Source organism: Pteronotus mesoamericanus, unplaced genomic scaffold (genome assembly GCF_021234165.1).
Source record: "Pteronotus mesoamericanus isolate MK-2021 breed Mesoamerican mustached bat unplaced genomic scaffold, CSHL_Meso_final contig_269, whole genome shotgun sequence".
NCBI lineage: Eukaryota > Metazoa > Chordata > Mammalia > Chiroptera > Mormoopidae > Pteronotus > Pteronotus mesoamericanus.
Window position 1 is genome coordinate 4,627,785 of NW_026555114.1, and position 15,281 is coordinate 4,643,065.

A 15,281-nucleotide genomic window follows, 5' to 3' on the forward strand; every position below is an offset into this window, starting at 1 on the left:
AGCCAACTGATATCCCAAACAAAGAAATATTTATTTAGGAATATGAGCTTCATTGAGAATATTCATTACTTGCATGTCCTACAACACAGACCAAAGTGCTTTCTTATTTATATGCCCCAACTTTACTCTCAGTACATGAGAAGTATGACTTTCTTTTATCACACTGATCTGGCAAAAGCCTTAGTTTTGGAGGTTCAGAAATTATTTCTAGGCTGTTCTTGGTATCTGTAGTTATTTTACCATATGGTACTGAGCTAATTTTATCTGTTCTTCCTTGAGGTTTTTGTGAATTGATTACATTTTTAGAAAAGTTTTAAAATAACTTTTCAAATGTCAAAGCTTTCTCAGTAGAATAAAATATGAGAGATTTTATCAACATGAGAACAAGTTATGTTAATAGAATTTCCCCCCAAAACTTAAGCATTCAAATTGAGTCTATACTTATTCCATATTATAAATTGGCATTGTCATATTCATGAAAGCCCCTTTCAATGCACAGAATAAAGTAATCTCAGACCTGAAGAGGTAAGTTAATTTAGAAAGCAACTGAGAGTCTCTTAGTAGCTCTTACCTCTCTGAAAAGGTCACCTCTGGCAAAGCATGTTCCTAAAGGGAAGTAAGTACAGGAGAGCTGAAGGAGATAGAAAATAGTCTCATATGTTGCCTGAACCTATCAATTCTGGTCATCAGTGAGAGAACTCATGTCACTTTAAAATTTAATACTAACATCCTATAGAGCAGTTGTAATATAACATAATAGAAAAAAAAAAAACCTGGATTTGAGTCAAAATTAGGTTTTCATTCTAGTTCTGAAATCAGTTCTGTGTTCCCTAAATTCTGTGTGACCTTAGGTCTCACTAGGCCTAATTAGACTCATCTCAAGCCAACTGCTGTTTTGTTTTCTCCTCCCTGGGAGCCTGTGTCTGTTCAGCCAGAGCTCAGCATATGTGTTTTAAGTATTTGCCCAACAATGGGCACTCAGATGATACCCAGGAAACCCTATGAGTGGTTAGCAGCCCCCTGCTATCAAGTGACAAAATTGGAAAATGATGGAGTAAGGCACTGCAAGAATCAGTCGCTCCACTGAAGCAACCATGAAGCTGGCAAGTCTGACAGAATCAACTTTTTCAGAACTCTGGAATTGCTAAGTGATAAAAAACAGGTTATGAAACAGTATCTATCATATGATCCCATTTTTTGTTTTTAAAATAAGTGTATATGGTACAGACAAAGCCCAGAGTATATGTGAATAGTGATCCTCTCTGGCTAGTGGGAATACAATTATTACTTTGTTTACTATTTCTAAATTTTCTATAGCGAATATGTATTCTGTTAAAAAAGAAAAAAAAGCAAAAGTAAAATAGAAGAGCTTGGCATTTTCTCAAAAAGTTAAATATAGAGCTTCATATGACCCAGCAATACCACCCCTACATATATACCCAAGAGAATTAAAAACATATGCACACAAAAACTTGCACATGAATGTTCACAGCAGCATGATTCATAATACATAGTCAAAAAGTGGAAACAACACAGATGTTCTTCAGCTGATAAATGGATAAACAAAATGTGATATAGCCATACAATAGAATATTATTTGGCAATAAAAATGAATGAAGTACCAAAGCATGCTACAACATGAATGAACCTCAGAAACATAACATGAAGTGAAAGAAGCCAGACACAAAAAGCCACATATTATATGATAACTTTTATGTGTAATGTCAAAAATAAGCAAATCTGTAAAGAGAGAAAGTCTCTGGTTGCCAGGGTCCAGAATATACTAAAAATCACTAAATTATATATTTTAAAAGGGTGAATTTTATAGTATGTGAATGATGGCTCATAAAATAATGCTTACAAAAAGTAAAATAGACTCTTAGCTACAAGACACTAGAATTTAAAGGAATATTTATTGGTTCAGTTCCCAGGCAGGGCACATGCCTGGGTTGTGGGCCGGGTGTGTGAGAGGCAGCTGGTCAGTGTATCTATCACAAGCTGATATTTCTCTCCCTTTTCTCCAATTGTCTTTAAAATTGGTTTAGAGAGTATCATACCTTATTTTTATTTGATTCTTTCAGTATGCATTTATTGGGCACCTACTTTATGTTAAATCACTGTGCAAAGTTAAAGACACAGAAATGAAATACATGGTTCCAGACAGATGAAATGATACATCTTAGAGGTACTCTCTCAGTAGTTTGGCAGGGGGGCGGTATTTAACCCTGATAAGGGAGATCAGTAGGACTTCTCTTTACCATCGATATAATTAGAAGATGAATCTCTGAAACCAAGTCACATCTATTACACTTTTTTAGGTAACTATTGAAAGTAGAGCTCATGTGTGGCTCTTAACACATCCCACAACTACACAAGCACAGAAAAAAAATCTTGAGAAAAGCAATAGGGATTTGTCCGCAAGACAGGTATATATAAGCCAAAAATCTTTTATTCATTTATTTTTTAATTATATTTTATTTAGTATGCTGTTACAGTTGTCCTGATTTTTCCCCCTCTGCCTCCCCTTCACCCAGCGTCCCCACTCCCTCAGGCAATCTCCCCACCATTGTTCATGTCCATGTGTCATACGTGTAAGTTCTTCTGCTACTCCATTTCCTATATTGTGCCTTACATCCCCATGGCTATTCTGTAACTACCTATTTGTACTTCTAAATCGCCTCACCTCTTCACCCATTCCCTAACCTCCCCCTCCCATCTGGCAACCATCAAAATAAAAGTATTTCTTTATATTTGGTATGAATACAATTAGTACAGGTACAAAGACATTAGGTGAAAGTTTGGTTTCTACTTCCTTCATTGCTTAACATGCTGAAGACCTTTTAAACCACTGGAACTTTTAGACACTTTGCTTCCTTTAATATACCTACTAGATTTCTTATATAAATAAATAAATATATAGTTTTTTCCACCATGAATTTAAAGGAATTGCTGTTTTCATTGACATTTTTAAAAAAACTTTACCTTGCTTACTACAGGACAGATAGATACTGGTATGGCCATATTGGTTCTTAAATATTGAAATTCGCCTTTACTGATTGGTAACGAGCTGATGGCTATCAGCCATCTGGATGCCCTGCCACAGTGTGGTCTCTCCCCCAGGAACTCCAACTCTGCATCTCCCCGCAATCCAACAACTAAAAGGCTATCCCCAGGCATGGAATGAGGTCTTAAAGGACCCTGCTTCTTTATTACTTGTGCATCTATCCTGATTGCTGGTGCCTACCCATCCCCACTATTCAGTAATTTTGAATATTACCCTGACTTTCTGACTGTTCCATAAATCATTACTGTTTCAGCAGTGTTTGTGTTCTGCCTACTAGAGTATCATATGGCTCTAGCTCACCTGCCATTGCTTATCTCTCTAGAATTAAAATCAGCATTTTATTATTTTCTGAATAAGCCAGAATACCATCATACTCTAACTCTAAGTTAGTGCTTTATTTCTCTCAGTGTTAATGGTTTGGCCTAAATTTTGTGTTTTCTTATTGTTCCTTCTAGTTCGTTTTGCACCTTATAGACCTCCGGATATCTCCTTGAAACCTCTGCTCTTTGAAGTGCCCAGCATCACTACAGAGTCAGTATTCGTTGGCCGGGATTGGGTTTTCCATGAAATAGATGCTCAACTTCAAAGTTCAAATGCCAGTGTGAACCAAGGAGTAGTGATTGTGGGAAACATTGGGTTTGGCAAAACTGCCATTATCTCCAGGCTTGTGGCCCTCAGCTGCCATGGAACACGGATGAGACAGATCGCCTCAGACAGCCCACATGCCTCCCCCAAACGTACGTATTCCTTTTTACTTAGTATTCCTGCTTAGTATCTCTAACATTTTTTTTCTGACATATTGATATTATCTCATGTCCTTTATTTTCATAATCTGCAGAACGTGACTTGCATGTGAGGAACATTAATTCAGAGTTGAGGGAAAGAACTTTGTGTACATTTAACCCATATACCCAACAGTCACCTCAGTGTGTCTGGAAAAAGAAAAGCTTTCAGAAAAAAATTTACAACTCTTCCCTGCTGGTTATTTGGCTAGACTGTCCTTTGGAAACAGACTGCAGCAATTGCCTATAAGAGCTGTTTGTATCTATCTCTGTCAGCTTTACTTAGCCTGTGTGCATGTCTTCTTGTTACAGGCCAGCACAATCTGTTTGTGGCCTTCATTTCCTTGCTATTGATGTTAGTATTGCACTGCTTGGGCTTGAACCTCAATGTGTCCTTGAAGGCCTTCCTTGTGAGAAGATGCTGAAATCTCTTATATATAGTCTTGCTTCTTTCATCCCAGGCAGGGCACAGCTTAATGATCACCATCAGGATCTTGTTTGTTTATTTTTAAAATACTCATGCAGTCCCTAATGTCAGGTACTGTCTAAGAGCTTAATAAATATTAATTCTTCCAATCCTCATCAAACCAGTGAGGTCAGTCCTGTTACCTTCATTTCATAGATAAGTGATCTGAGGCTTAGAGACATTAAGCAAGCCTCCTAGGTTTCATAGCCAGTAAACAGTGAAACTAGAATTTAAACCTGAGCAGTCTGGTTTCAGAGGCCATTCTCTTACCCATTTTGCTCTCCGTTTTGGTAGAACTCACTTGAATAAAAAAGATAAAAGGAAATGTATAGATGTTCTCCCTATTACATACTATGTGTACAGAACCAATCTACCTGGTTTCTGTTAGTTATAAGGGAACAGAAAGAAAAAAAGAAAAAGAAACTTGTTCTATTAGTCTAGCTCAGTCTAGCACTCCACAAATTTTCAGAACAGCAACCACTAGAAATGGTTTGTTTGAGAATATGGTCATTACAGAGTCTAGCACAGCTCTGAAACTCAACAGAAACTCACTGAACACCGATCAAACATCCTGACTTCCTATTGAAATTAATTAGTAATCTCAAGTCATTAAGTGGGCAGATTACCTTAGGTAAATTTATGGATATCTAATATGTAGAAGAACTGGTGTCTAGAAAGAAAACTGGTTGAATCAAGAGTGCTTATTTACCAGGGTATGGTAAGAATTGCTATAAAAGAATTACTGAGTAATGTCATGCTTAGTTTCTACGTGAAACTTTTCTGAGGTACATTGGCGCCGTGTCATGGGGGTCAAGAGACCAGAATTTGAATCCCAACACTCAAATTGACTCTACTGTGTAACCTTGAGAAATTTACTTTAATTCATTAAATTCACTTTCCTCATTCGTAAAATGAGAAAGTGGGACGAGGTGATCTTTAAGATTTGTTCCTATGCTAAAATTCTCTGATTCTAAGAACATCTTCATGGTTGAAAGTACTTTTCCACACCGATTCCAGTATTTTTCTTTGAGTGTTTAAGTATCACACCAAATTACTTATCTCAGTAAGCTGAGAGTTTAACATATTTGAGTGTGTCAGGAAGAAAAGCAGGTAGCTAATAGTGTCTGTGAATCCTCTGTCTATCACTGTTGCAGATAATAGAATGATAGCATCATTCATGACAGAAGATAAATGCCAACGGCAAGAAGAGCTGCTTTCTTAGAAAGCAAAGGTACCTGGGAGTCCCCCCTTCCCGCCCCACCCAAAGTCTGGGAGAGCAAGAGTTTTTAGAAAACAGCCCATGTGCTCCCCAAAACAGGTTCTTTCTAAGTCGTTTATTAAGTTACTCTCTAATATCCATTGCCTTCTCTCTCCAGAGGAACTCTACAAATAACTGGTAATTCTCATTCATGAGATAAATGTCCATGTGTTGAGACTGTAGATTTGGCCTGATAGTTAACTTTCAGAACTTGAAAAGGTGTCAGAAAAGGTAGAATATGTGGTTATGTATTTATCAGAATTACCTAGAGCCAGCAGTTGCCTTGAACAAAATAATTTTTGTTGAAATCTCTTGATGTCCAAGCTACATTCTACTTCTGCCATCTTAACCAAAGCACTAGTCCTTAAAAAGAGTCAAGATAAGTGACTGATAAAGTGCAAGCTGTTTTTCAGCATTAATCTGTTTGTGTATGAGCTGGCACTGAAATGTTGCTGGCAGTAGCAGAATAATGATGTCTGAATAGAGTTGGCTTAATATTTTAGAGTTTAATTTACATTGAACTTGGATAAGTTTATTTGGAATCCCACCAGCTCTTCTAACCCTAAGTCAGTGATACCAGTGGTGTGGCTGTAGTAATGAGAACAAGTGGAAAATTTTGAACAAGCCCTCACCCTCCCCAACACCTCCCATCTCTGCATCATCTGTCATTCGTTCTTCTGGCCCTGCCTCCTCCGCACTGAGCAGCACTGCTGTAGATGTGAGCAGTTTAGCCTACAGTACTGCATTGCCTGGCTCTGCCTTCCCCCACAGACACTCAGCCCCCAGCTCGCCCCCTCCTTGTCATTTCCCTGGGAAGTTATGAAAAGCTGTCAAGGCAGGCACTAGCCTGTCATCCTGCTTTCCGCCTACACCCCTTTCCAAACCTGACTCCCCCTCAGTCTCCGCAACCACCATCATCACCCACCCCCCAATACATACACACAAAGAGCAAAAGCATTTTGTGAAAATAGACCTGTTGTATAATTTAGGCACTATTACATTAACTATAAGCATACTTAGTACAGTAGATAGGGAAGCTCGGTCTAACACAAGGTCATATTTTCCTATCACTGAAGTCTCAGTGTACTTATTATTTGGATTTGACATTTGCGAACAGCTGCCAAACCCCCAAACATCTGTTTAATAAGTAACCACTACCTTCCCTACTCTGCTCATTTCAGAAGTCTGTTTTGCCAATTTTCTGTGCACACTGACTTCCTATTGACTTTTATTTCTACTGTTTGCTGAAAACCAAACAGAAAGGAAAGACACAGACAAAAAGAAGGCATATTTAAAAGGAAACAGCTAGAAGACAGAGGGTATTCATACAATAATTACCCACAAAATCAAATACCAAATAATGGGGAATAGGGTGAGGAGAGGGCGTGAACAACAGAAATGATACAGTGACAGTCACTGAACTTGACCTCAGTTGACACATTTCTTCAAGCTTTTTTCACTGCCATCTCCCACACCTACTCTTCTACAATTATTCAGAACTCTATCCAGTGACCGGGAATTGACTCTGCCAGTTGGAAGGAAGACAGCACAGTTAGTCCTACTGATAGGGAGTTAAATGAGAACTATCTTCCCCGATTCCTCCTCCTTTTCAGTACCTATCAACCATCAAATAACAGTCTACTTATTTTTGGTACTCACTTTTAAAGTATGATCTGTATTCATAAATATATTCTATACTTTCTAGTAATAGGTAAGACATTTTCTAAAAACCATGAACAAATGGAATTGTTAAATAATAGCTTTATTAAGCTATAATTCACATACCATACAATTTACCCCTTTAAATTGTTAAATTCAGTGTTTTTTAATATATTCAGAGTTGTATAGCAATCAGTATTAGATTGCTAATATTAAATGTTATTAGAACATTTTTATCCTCCTCCTGAAAGAACTCCTGTGCCCTTTAGCAGTCAGTTTCCATTCTCCCCTTAATTCCCTACTTCCACCTGTAGGTAACCACTATTTACTTTTTGTCCATATAAATTCTGTTTTCTGGGCATTTCATATAAACAGAATTATACAACATATGGCCTTTTGTAGCTGGCCTCTCTGAGTGAGTGTAATATTTTCAAGGGTTAACTAGATTGTAGCATAGATCAGTATCTCATGGTTTTTATTGTCAAGTAGTAATCCATTGTATGGACATACTACATTTTAACCATTCATCAGTTGTCCTTAGTAGACACTTAAGTTGTGTCCACTTTTTGGCTGTTATGAGTATTTGCATACAAGTTTTTGTGTGGACATAAGTCTTTATTTCTCTTGGGTACATACCAAGGAATAGAATTGCTGGAGCATAGAACAAATGGAATTTAACCGGTTTTCCTTTAGTTCAGAGTTTTATGATTGTCTGATAAAAACATCTCATCTTTTTAATCCAGATGTGGATGCCAACAGAGAGCTGCCACTCACACAGCCACCTTCAGCCCACTCATCTATCACCAGTGGAAGCTGTCCAGGAACTCCAGAAATGCGCAGGCGGCAGGAGGAGGCTATGCGGAGGCTAGCCTCACAGGTACAATACGATTCCCAGGTTGTAGGCATGCCAGTTTCAATTTAGTATCAAGGGGGCAAAGGCAGGGAGACCTTAGGTAAAGTGAACAAAGATATGAACAGGAATACCATGAGAACATGGAGAAAAGTTTTTTTCTTGCTGTTCTAGAAAAACACTTTATTACAGAACTGGAACCTTAGAGTTGGAAAGTAATGAATAGATAAGGAAGTTGAGACTCAATGAAGTTAAATTGTTTACCCAAGATCACAGTATAAGTAATCAATAGTTTCTTATTTTCATTCATAGTTCAAAACTTGTCCTGCTACACTATACTGTCTATAATATTCTTATATGTTTGGGTTCTAGATTTCTATTTTTATCAAAGTAATGCATGCACATAGTTTAGAAAATGAAATAATGCTCAAGGACATAATAAAAACCTAAATTCTTTCCACCCCCAACCCACTCTCTCCCCAAAGGCAGGCGCTTTCAGCTCTTAGGACGGTTTCTCTGATCTTTATCTTAATATTTCTAATCAAAATTTATATACAGATATAACATTTTTTTAGCAGTTTTACACATTATATATTGATTCTTATTAAGGATGATTTTATACCTCTTTTATCTTTCCTCCCTCCTTCATATCAGTGCAGTTTTACCATGATTTTTGTCTGATTCCATATTATAGTATCTTCAGTATTACTACAGTGTAAATATGGTTCTCGATGGAAATAAGGATAACAATTTCCTTCTTGAGTGATTTTGTTTTTCCTGGATTTATGAAGTGCCTCATTTTAAAATTTGTTTATCTTTCTTCAGACCTAAGACTAAGTCATCCCATAACTCTTAATAGTTTCATAAAATACCTCTCAATACAATTTTCCACATCAGTCACACGTTTCACCCCAGAGACACCTCTCCTAGAGCCCTCCATTGACTTCTGTGTGGACCTGTGATGCTCTCAAGGCCACCACTTGTTCTTATCCTTGAAATTCTTATTACCTCTGTTCTGTGCTTTCAATCCCCTGTCATCTTCTTTCTTGGTTTTTATTTCTCATTTTGGTGGAGCACATCCTCCAGTAGCTTCTAAATGCATAGAAAGAATGTATAAGAGGTATGTTTGTTGAGACTTAATGTTTCTAAAAGCATCTTTATTTCATTCTCATACTTAGCAATTTGTTTGACATAGTATAGAATTCTGGGATAAAAAATGTTTTTCCTCAGATTTTTGAAGGCATTGCTCCATTTTCCTCAACTTCCAGTATAGCGATTAAATAATATGGTGCTATTCTTATTCCTAATCCTTTATATTTACCTTTCCTCTCAACTTTTTCCTCTCTTTTAGTATCCTCTTTTTATCACCATTGTTTTGGGTCTTTTTTTCATTTATTTTGTTGGTATCTAGTGAGCTCTGGAGATATTTTTGATTCCGGGAATGGGGTTAGTTTTATTATTAATAATTTTCTCAACCTTGACTGGTGTGGCTCAGTGGGTTGGGCGTTGTCCCACAAACCAAAAGGTTGCCGTTTCAGTTCCTGGCCAGGACGCGTGCCTTGGTTGTGGGCCAGGTCCCCAGTTGGGGGGAATGCAACAGGCAACCCATCGATATTTCTCTCACACATGCATGTTTCTCACCCTCTCTTTCTCCCTTTCTTCCCCTCTCTAAAAATAAATAAAGTCATTTCAAAAATAATAATTTTCTCATTCCATTTCCTCTGTTTTCTCCTTCTACAATTCCTTTTAATCAGAAAGTAGATTTATACTGATACTCTAGTTTTCTTAACTTTTCTCTCCTGTTCTCTATACTTTTGTTTTTCTGTTTTGGTTTTTGATCTCCCATTAAGACGTTTCTTCAACATCACCTTCCAACACTGTCACAAAACTTTTTTTGACTATCATGATTTTAATTTCTAATGTAACTCTTTTTTTTCTCTCCAGTTGTTCCCTTTTATAGCATCTTGTTCTTGTTTTATGAATGCAGTTTGTTCCTTTATCTCTTTAATAGTTAGGCACTGAGAAACTGTTTGGAAATTTTTATATAGAGACCATAACTATAGAGCATTAGGATGACCCACCAATCTTTATTGGAAATACCCAAAAGTCAGTGTCCATTAGGGTTTTTTTCTCTTGTGTTGTTCATCTTCTTTAGCAAAGGATCCATCAATCTCCCTTGAGGATATATATCCTGGATGCCAGCATTCTGGAGCTAGACGTAAGAGAGCTGGAGTTTCACCATTCGTTATGGACACTTTTACTTCAGTCCCTTATTTTCAGTCCTGAACTTATCTCTACCTGCTCTGTGTGTTGTGTCCCTAAGTATAGATTCCCTTTTGTGTAGCTTTTTTAGTGAATAAAATTCTCTTTCCTATGGTTGTTGAGGAAGGTAGTCCCTGCTGGGTGGAATTGGAATGGATATGTGGGGATCTAATTGCTTCTTACATAAACTCCAAATAATTGCTATGTTTTCAACTCCCTTCCTTGCCCCTATCTTCCACAGTACCTGGTATTTCTAATTCCTTTGCTTTCCTGAGGTTTTACAGATGATTGGCTTATTTCTGTTACTACCTCAAGCTGGCATTCCAACATTCGTTTGACCTCCTTCTATTTGTTAAGTCACTTAGGAATCATACATACAGGTTCCATCTTTATTATAATCTGCGATTATAAATATATATCCTTATAGATGGAGTTTACATTTCTGTTTCTTATTGTCCCTCTTATTTTTGAGGATTTGTCTCCAGTACTTAAAGCACTGTCTTTATCATGGTTAATTAGTAATGAGGAACAGAGAGTCATCTGCAATATCATAAGAGTCCAATAAAATCCACTCCAGCTCAGAGCCAGAAACAGCATGTTTCCTCCAACTGCATTTTTAATTGTCCCCACTTATAGGTACACATCCATAAGTGGGTGTCTGAAAACAGTCTAGGGTTTCCCTCATATTCATCACTAACTCAGTGTAACTTTACAGGACCTCTCTGTTTTTTTCCTAATTATTTCCTATAAATGCTTCAGCTTCTCCTTTAGAACAGACAGAATAAATGTCATCTTAGAAATACATGAAAGCTGAGAGCTTCCATCATACAGTCATTCATTTATTCATTTAGAATGTATGTTTGGAACGCCTACAATATAAGACTAAAGTTAAAGCAGTGAATAAAATAGACACAATCCTTGATGTTATGTAACCCACATTCTCATGCTGGGAGGAGACCAATAAACAAACAAATATATAATATGTCAGATGGTGAAGAGTGCTAAAAGGAGCTCAGAGAATTAAGTCTCCCCACATTGTCACTCATTAATCTCTCTGTGATCAAGAGAAAAAGTCTCAAAATGTTTATGTTCAATATTTGGAAAATGTTAACTATTGTTAGTTGGAAATTAGTTATTATACCTATTTGAAAAGTGACCACATTTTAAATTCCATGATTGTGTATTTCCTAAGCAAATATAAATTTTTTTGTACCCAGAGATGGGCTTTTTTACACTTAACAATAAACATTGTATAAGAAATGACTCCTTAGATTAAAATTGATGTTTATATCCAATACTTGGGAAATGTTAAATATTGTAAGTAGAAAATTAGGGATTATTTATACTTACTCAAGGAACATACAAGGCCTATCTGGAAAAACCCCAGTCATTGTTAATAAAATTGTGCAACATCGATTAACCTGGCAGCCAAGGAGAATAGACTGGAATGTGTATGTGTGAACAATGACAAGTTCACTGTACTAGTCAGTGGGGGCTGTAGATGCCATTGAGTGAGCATGTGTACTGTGTGGCTGTTGCATTCAAAATGACTGAGTGAGTAGAGCAACGATTCTGCATCAAATTTTGCGTTAAGCTTTAATGTTCCTCTGCAGAAATGATTCAGGAGGCCTCAGCTATGGTCAACTGATAATCGGCAGCTTCATCACAGCAATGTGCCCATTTATGCATCACGTTTTGTGCCGTTTTTTGGTGAAACATCAAATCAGCCAGTGACTCAGCCCCCCCACAGCCCAGATTTGGCACCCTGCGACTTCTGGCTTTTCCCAAAACTAAGATGACCTTTGAAAAGGAGATTTCAGGCCATTGATGAGATTCAGGAAAGTACAGCAGGGCCACTGATAGCGAATGGGAGAACTATGTGAGGTCCCAAGGTGCCTACTTTGAAGGGAACTGAGGTTTCACTGTCCTATGTACAATGTTTCTTGTATCTTATATCTTCTTCACTAAATGTCTATATTTTTCGTATTTCATGGCTGGATACCTACTAGACAAACCTTGTATTTTAGATTTCATGATTCTTGCTTCCTTAAGTGAAATATATAAATACATCTGTTTGTACCTAGTGATGGAATATTTTAAGTTTATCCTAAGTATTGTACAAGAAATGGCCCCTTAGATTAAGATTGCATATTATCCCAGTAATTGTGCCACATGTTACAGTTCAAGTGTACAAGTTCGAACTGTAGAAGCATAGAGCAGAAGTCAGCAATCTTGCTTCTTATCTATAACAAACAAGTAAGCAGGAGTTCTTTTCAATAAGATTTTCAAATCAGTTAGTATTTTGATGAAGGAAGCTAACTTGTGCAAATTAAAATGTCCTTGAAAAACCTCTTGATTTGATAAAGGTCTTACTGTCAATTTTTGTGTATCAGTCATTATTGCTATTTTGTAGTATTCTTTCTGTTTCTTGTGCTGAGACTTAATTGAGAACACTGAAGAGTTTTTGCTACAACTTTAGAACAGTTTTATTTGTTGAAGAAACACCTTCCACTTGTAGCAACAAATTTTGCTACATTGGCATCTCTTAAATGTATTCCAGTTAAGAATACATATTTCTTCTGCAGGATATAATCATAGTAGAGGGCCACAGAAATCTCATTCAGGGCTTTTCCTGGATAGTTTTTCCAGGTTTTGAATCAGTTAACTTCAAGTGGTCATACATGCAGAATTCATAGAACAAGAAGAAACTGGCTTAATGTGTGTTGAACTCAGTACTATTTATTTTATATTTATTATTTAATTTCTTCATTCTTACCTTTACTCTTCGAGTTGGTCATTATTATCCAGTACCACACCATTTTTATTATAAAGGTTTTATAGTATGCTTCAATGTCTGATAATCAGGACTCTTATTATTTACTTAGTTGTAGCAAGCTTTGAGTACTGTTTAGCATTGTTACAATTCTAGACCTAACTAGCTGCATCCCATAGATTTTTATTACTATTCACTTATAGATCAGGAAGGTTATGACCAATATCAAGTACAAATTTTAAAAGCAAGTATTTTATTTAGTTCATTTGCAATTCCTAGAGAAGTAGGTCTGGCACAGTATAATAGCCCAAGTGCATTTAATCAGAGATTATCCTGTCTCAGAGGGCTGGGTGTATTTCAAACTCTCTACCAAGATTCATTTCTGGACAAATGAAACTGATTCTAATTTGACCTAATAAGTTGATCAAAGACAATTACTATGAATAAGCACTCAGTTGAATGCCCCAAGATTTTCTAATGAAAAATATTGATAGTTCTATTTACTCAGTAAATATTAATTGAACTTTCATTAAATGCAAACACATAATAAATAACCTGTAAGGCTTCATAGTCTAGCAGGAAAGAGAGGCAGTTAAACAAGTGATAATAATAGTTAATAAGCATTATGAGATAGAGATTCCTCAAAAAATTAAAAATAGAATTACCATGTGGTCTGGCAATTCTACTTCTGAGTAAAAAAGAAATCACTGTCTTGACAAGATATTTGTGTGCACACAAACACACCATGTTTAAAATGGTCCTCAAATATTTGGAAACATATTCAAACTCACTTATAATTAAAGAAACATAAACTAAAACAACACTGAGGTATCATTTTCACCTATCAATACCTATTCTATTGATGAGGCTGTTGGAAAATAGACACTCCCATACTGGTGGGAATGAAAACTGGTACAACCCTTCTGAAAGAAAATTTGGCAGTAGCTAACAAAACTTTTTTGACCCAGCATCCCATTTCTAGTAATCTACCCTAAAGGGACACCTCTAATTATACAAAATACGAAGAAAAACCAAAAATACCCTGGAATTTATTTATAAAAAATGTGTATTTATCCTTACGTGTTTAAACTTCAGTCATCTTCAAAGTACTCTCCATTTGATACACCTATCGATGTTTTTTCCACTGCACAAAACAGTTTTTGAACTTATTGATTTTGATGTCTTTTAGTACTTCTGCCATTTTTTGTTTCACCTCTTCCACATTGGCCAAACGTCTCCCTTTGAAGACTTTTTTCATCTGGGGAAACAAACAAACAAAAAGTTATTTGGGGCAATATCAAGTGAATAGGGAGGGTGGGACACAAGGGTCATGCCATTTTTGGTCAGAAACTGCTAACCACTCAGCACTGTGTGGGCAGGTACATTCACAAATCATGCATCATGAAATGGGCAAACACGTTGAAAGAGTCTTCAAAAAAAACTCACTGGCCTGGAGGGAGAGAGGTTTAAGGGACTAAATGGTAATCGAAAAAACATACAATAAGATTAAGTTAAATAAAAATTCACTAAAGCCGAACACAACCTGTCACAACAACATCAGCTGGTACACTGATACAGATGGGTTCCTAGAACACTCACCCAGCAGGGGAAACTGGTACTACTACAAGGGGCCCACCCTCCAGAAGATAATTCCAGTTGGGTCTCCTCTGGTATATGTAGTAACATTTCCTGTATTCAGTTTACTTAATGAGAGGGATTTCAAGTATTTTTTCAAGTTGCATTTCCAGCATTTGTTGAAGAGCTAGGATGACCACACCTACAGATCAGGGGTCTGTTCAAAACAGGACACTTTAATGCCTATAGGCACAAAGCTGGTAGCTGAAAAAAAGGATAGAACCTTGACAATGACAGTGATGATGATGGAGAGAAAGAGGAAAAGGAGGAAGGCAATGATAAGGAGGTAACTATGTACATACTGTGTGCTGAGCACCATGCCAAGTGCTTTCCATATATTCCAGCTGAATCTCCCCAATTTTGTATTATCTACATAATCCGATCACTTTTGTGGGTACTACTGAACCAACAGAATGGTGTAGTGAATTAAAACCACCCTCTGCTCTTGCCCTTTAGACAAAGAGTACACTCTGCAAATTCAAACAAACAGAAATCGAGAGCCTAAATTGGCAGGTTCCAGCCTAGACCCTGG

The 15,281-nt window shown here is 36.8% G+C and overlaps 1 protein-coding gene across 1 annotated transcript in view; it reads left to right on the forward strand.

The window, feature by feature from the left end:
- Nucleotides 1–15,281, forward strand: part of TANC2 (tetratricopeptide repeat, ankyrin repeat and coiled-coil containing 2) — a 288,620-nt gene that overhangs the window by 207,107 nt on the left and 66,232 nt on the right. Inside the window, exons 10-11 of the mRNA XM_054574907.1 lie at nucleotides 3,520–3,801; nucleotides 7,973–8,106. Coding sequence (XP_054430882.1) covers nucleotides 3,520–3,801; nucleotides 7,973–8,106 — 416 coding nt within the window. The remainder of the gene's footprint in view (nucleotides 1–3,519; nucleotides 3,802–7,972; nucleotides 8,107–15,281) is intronic.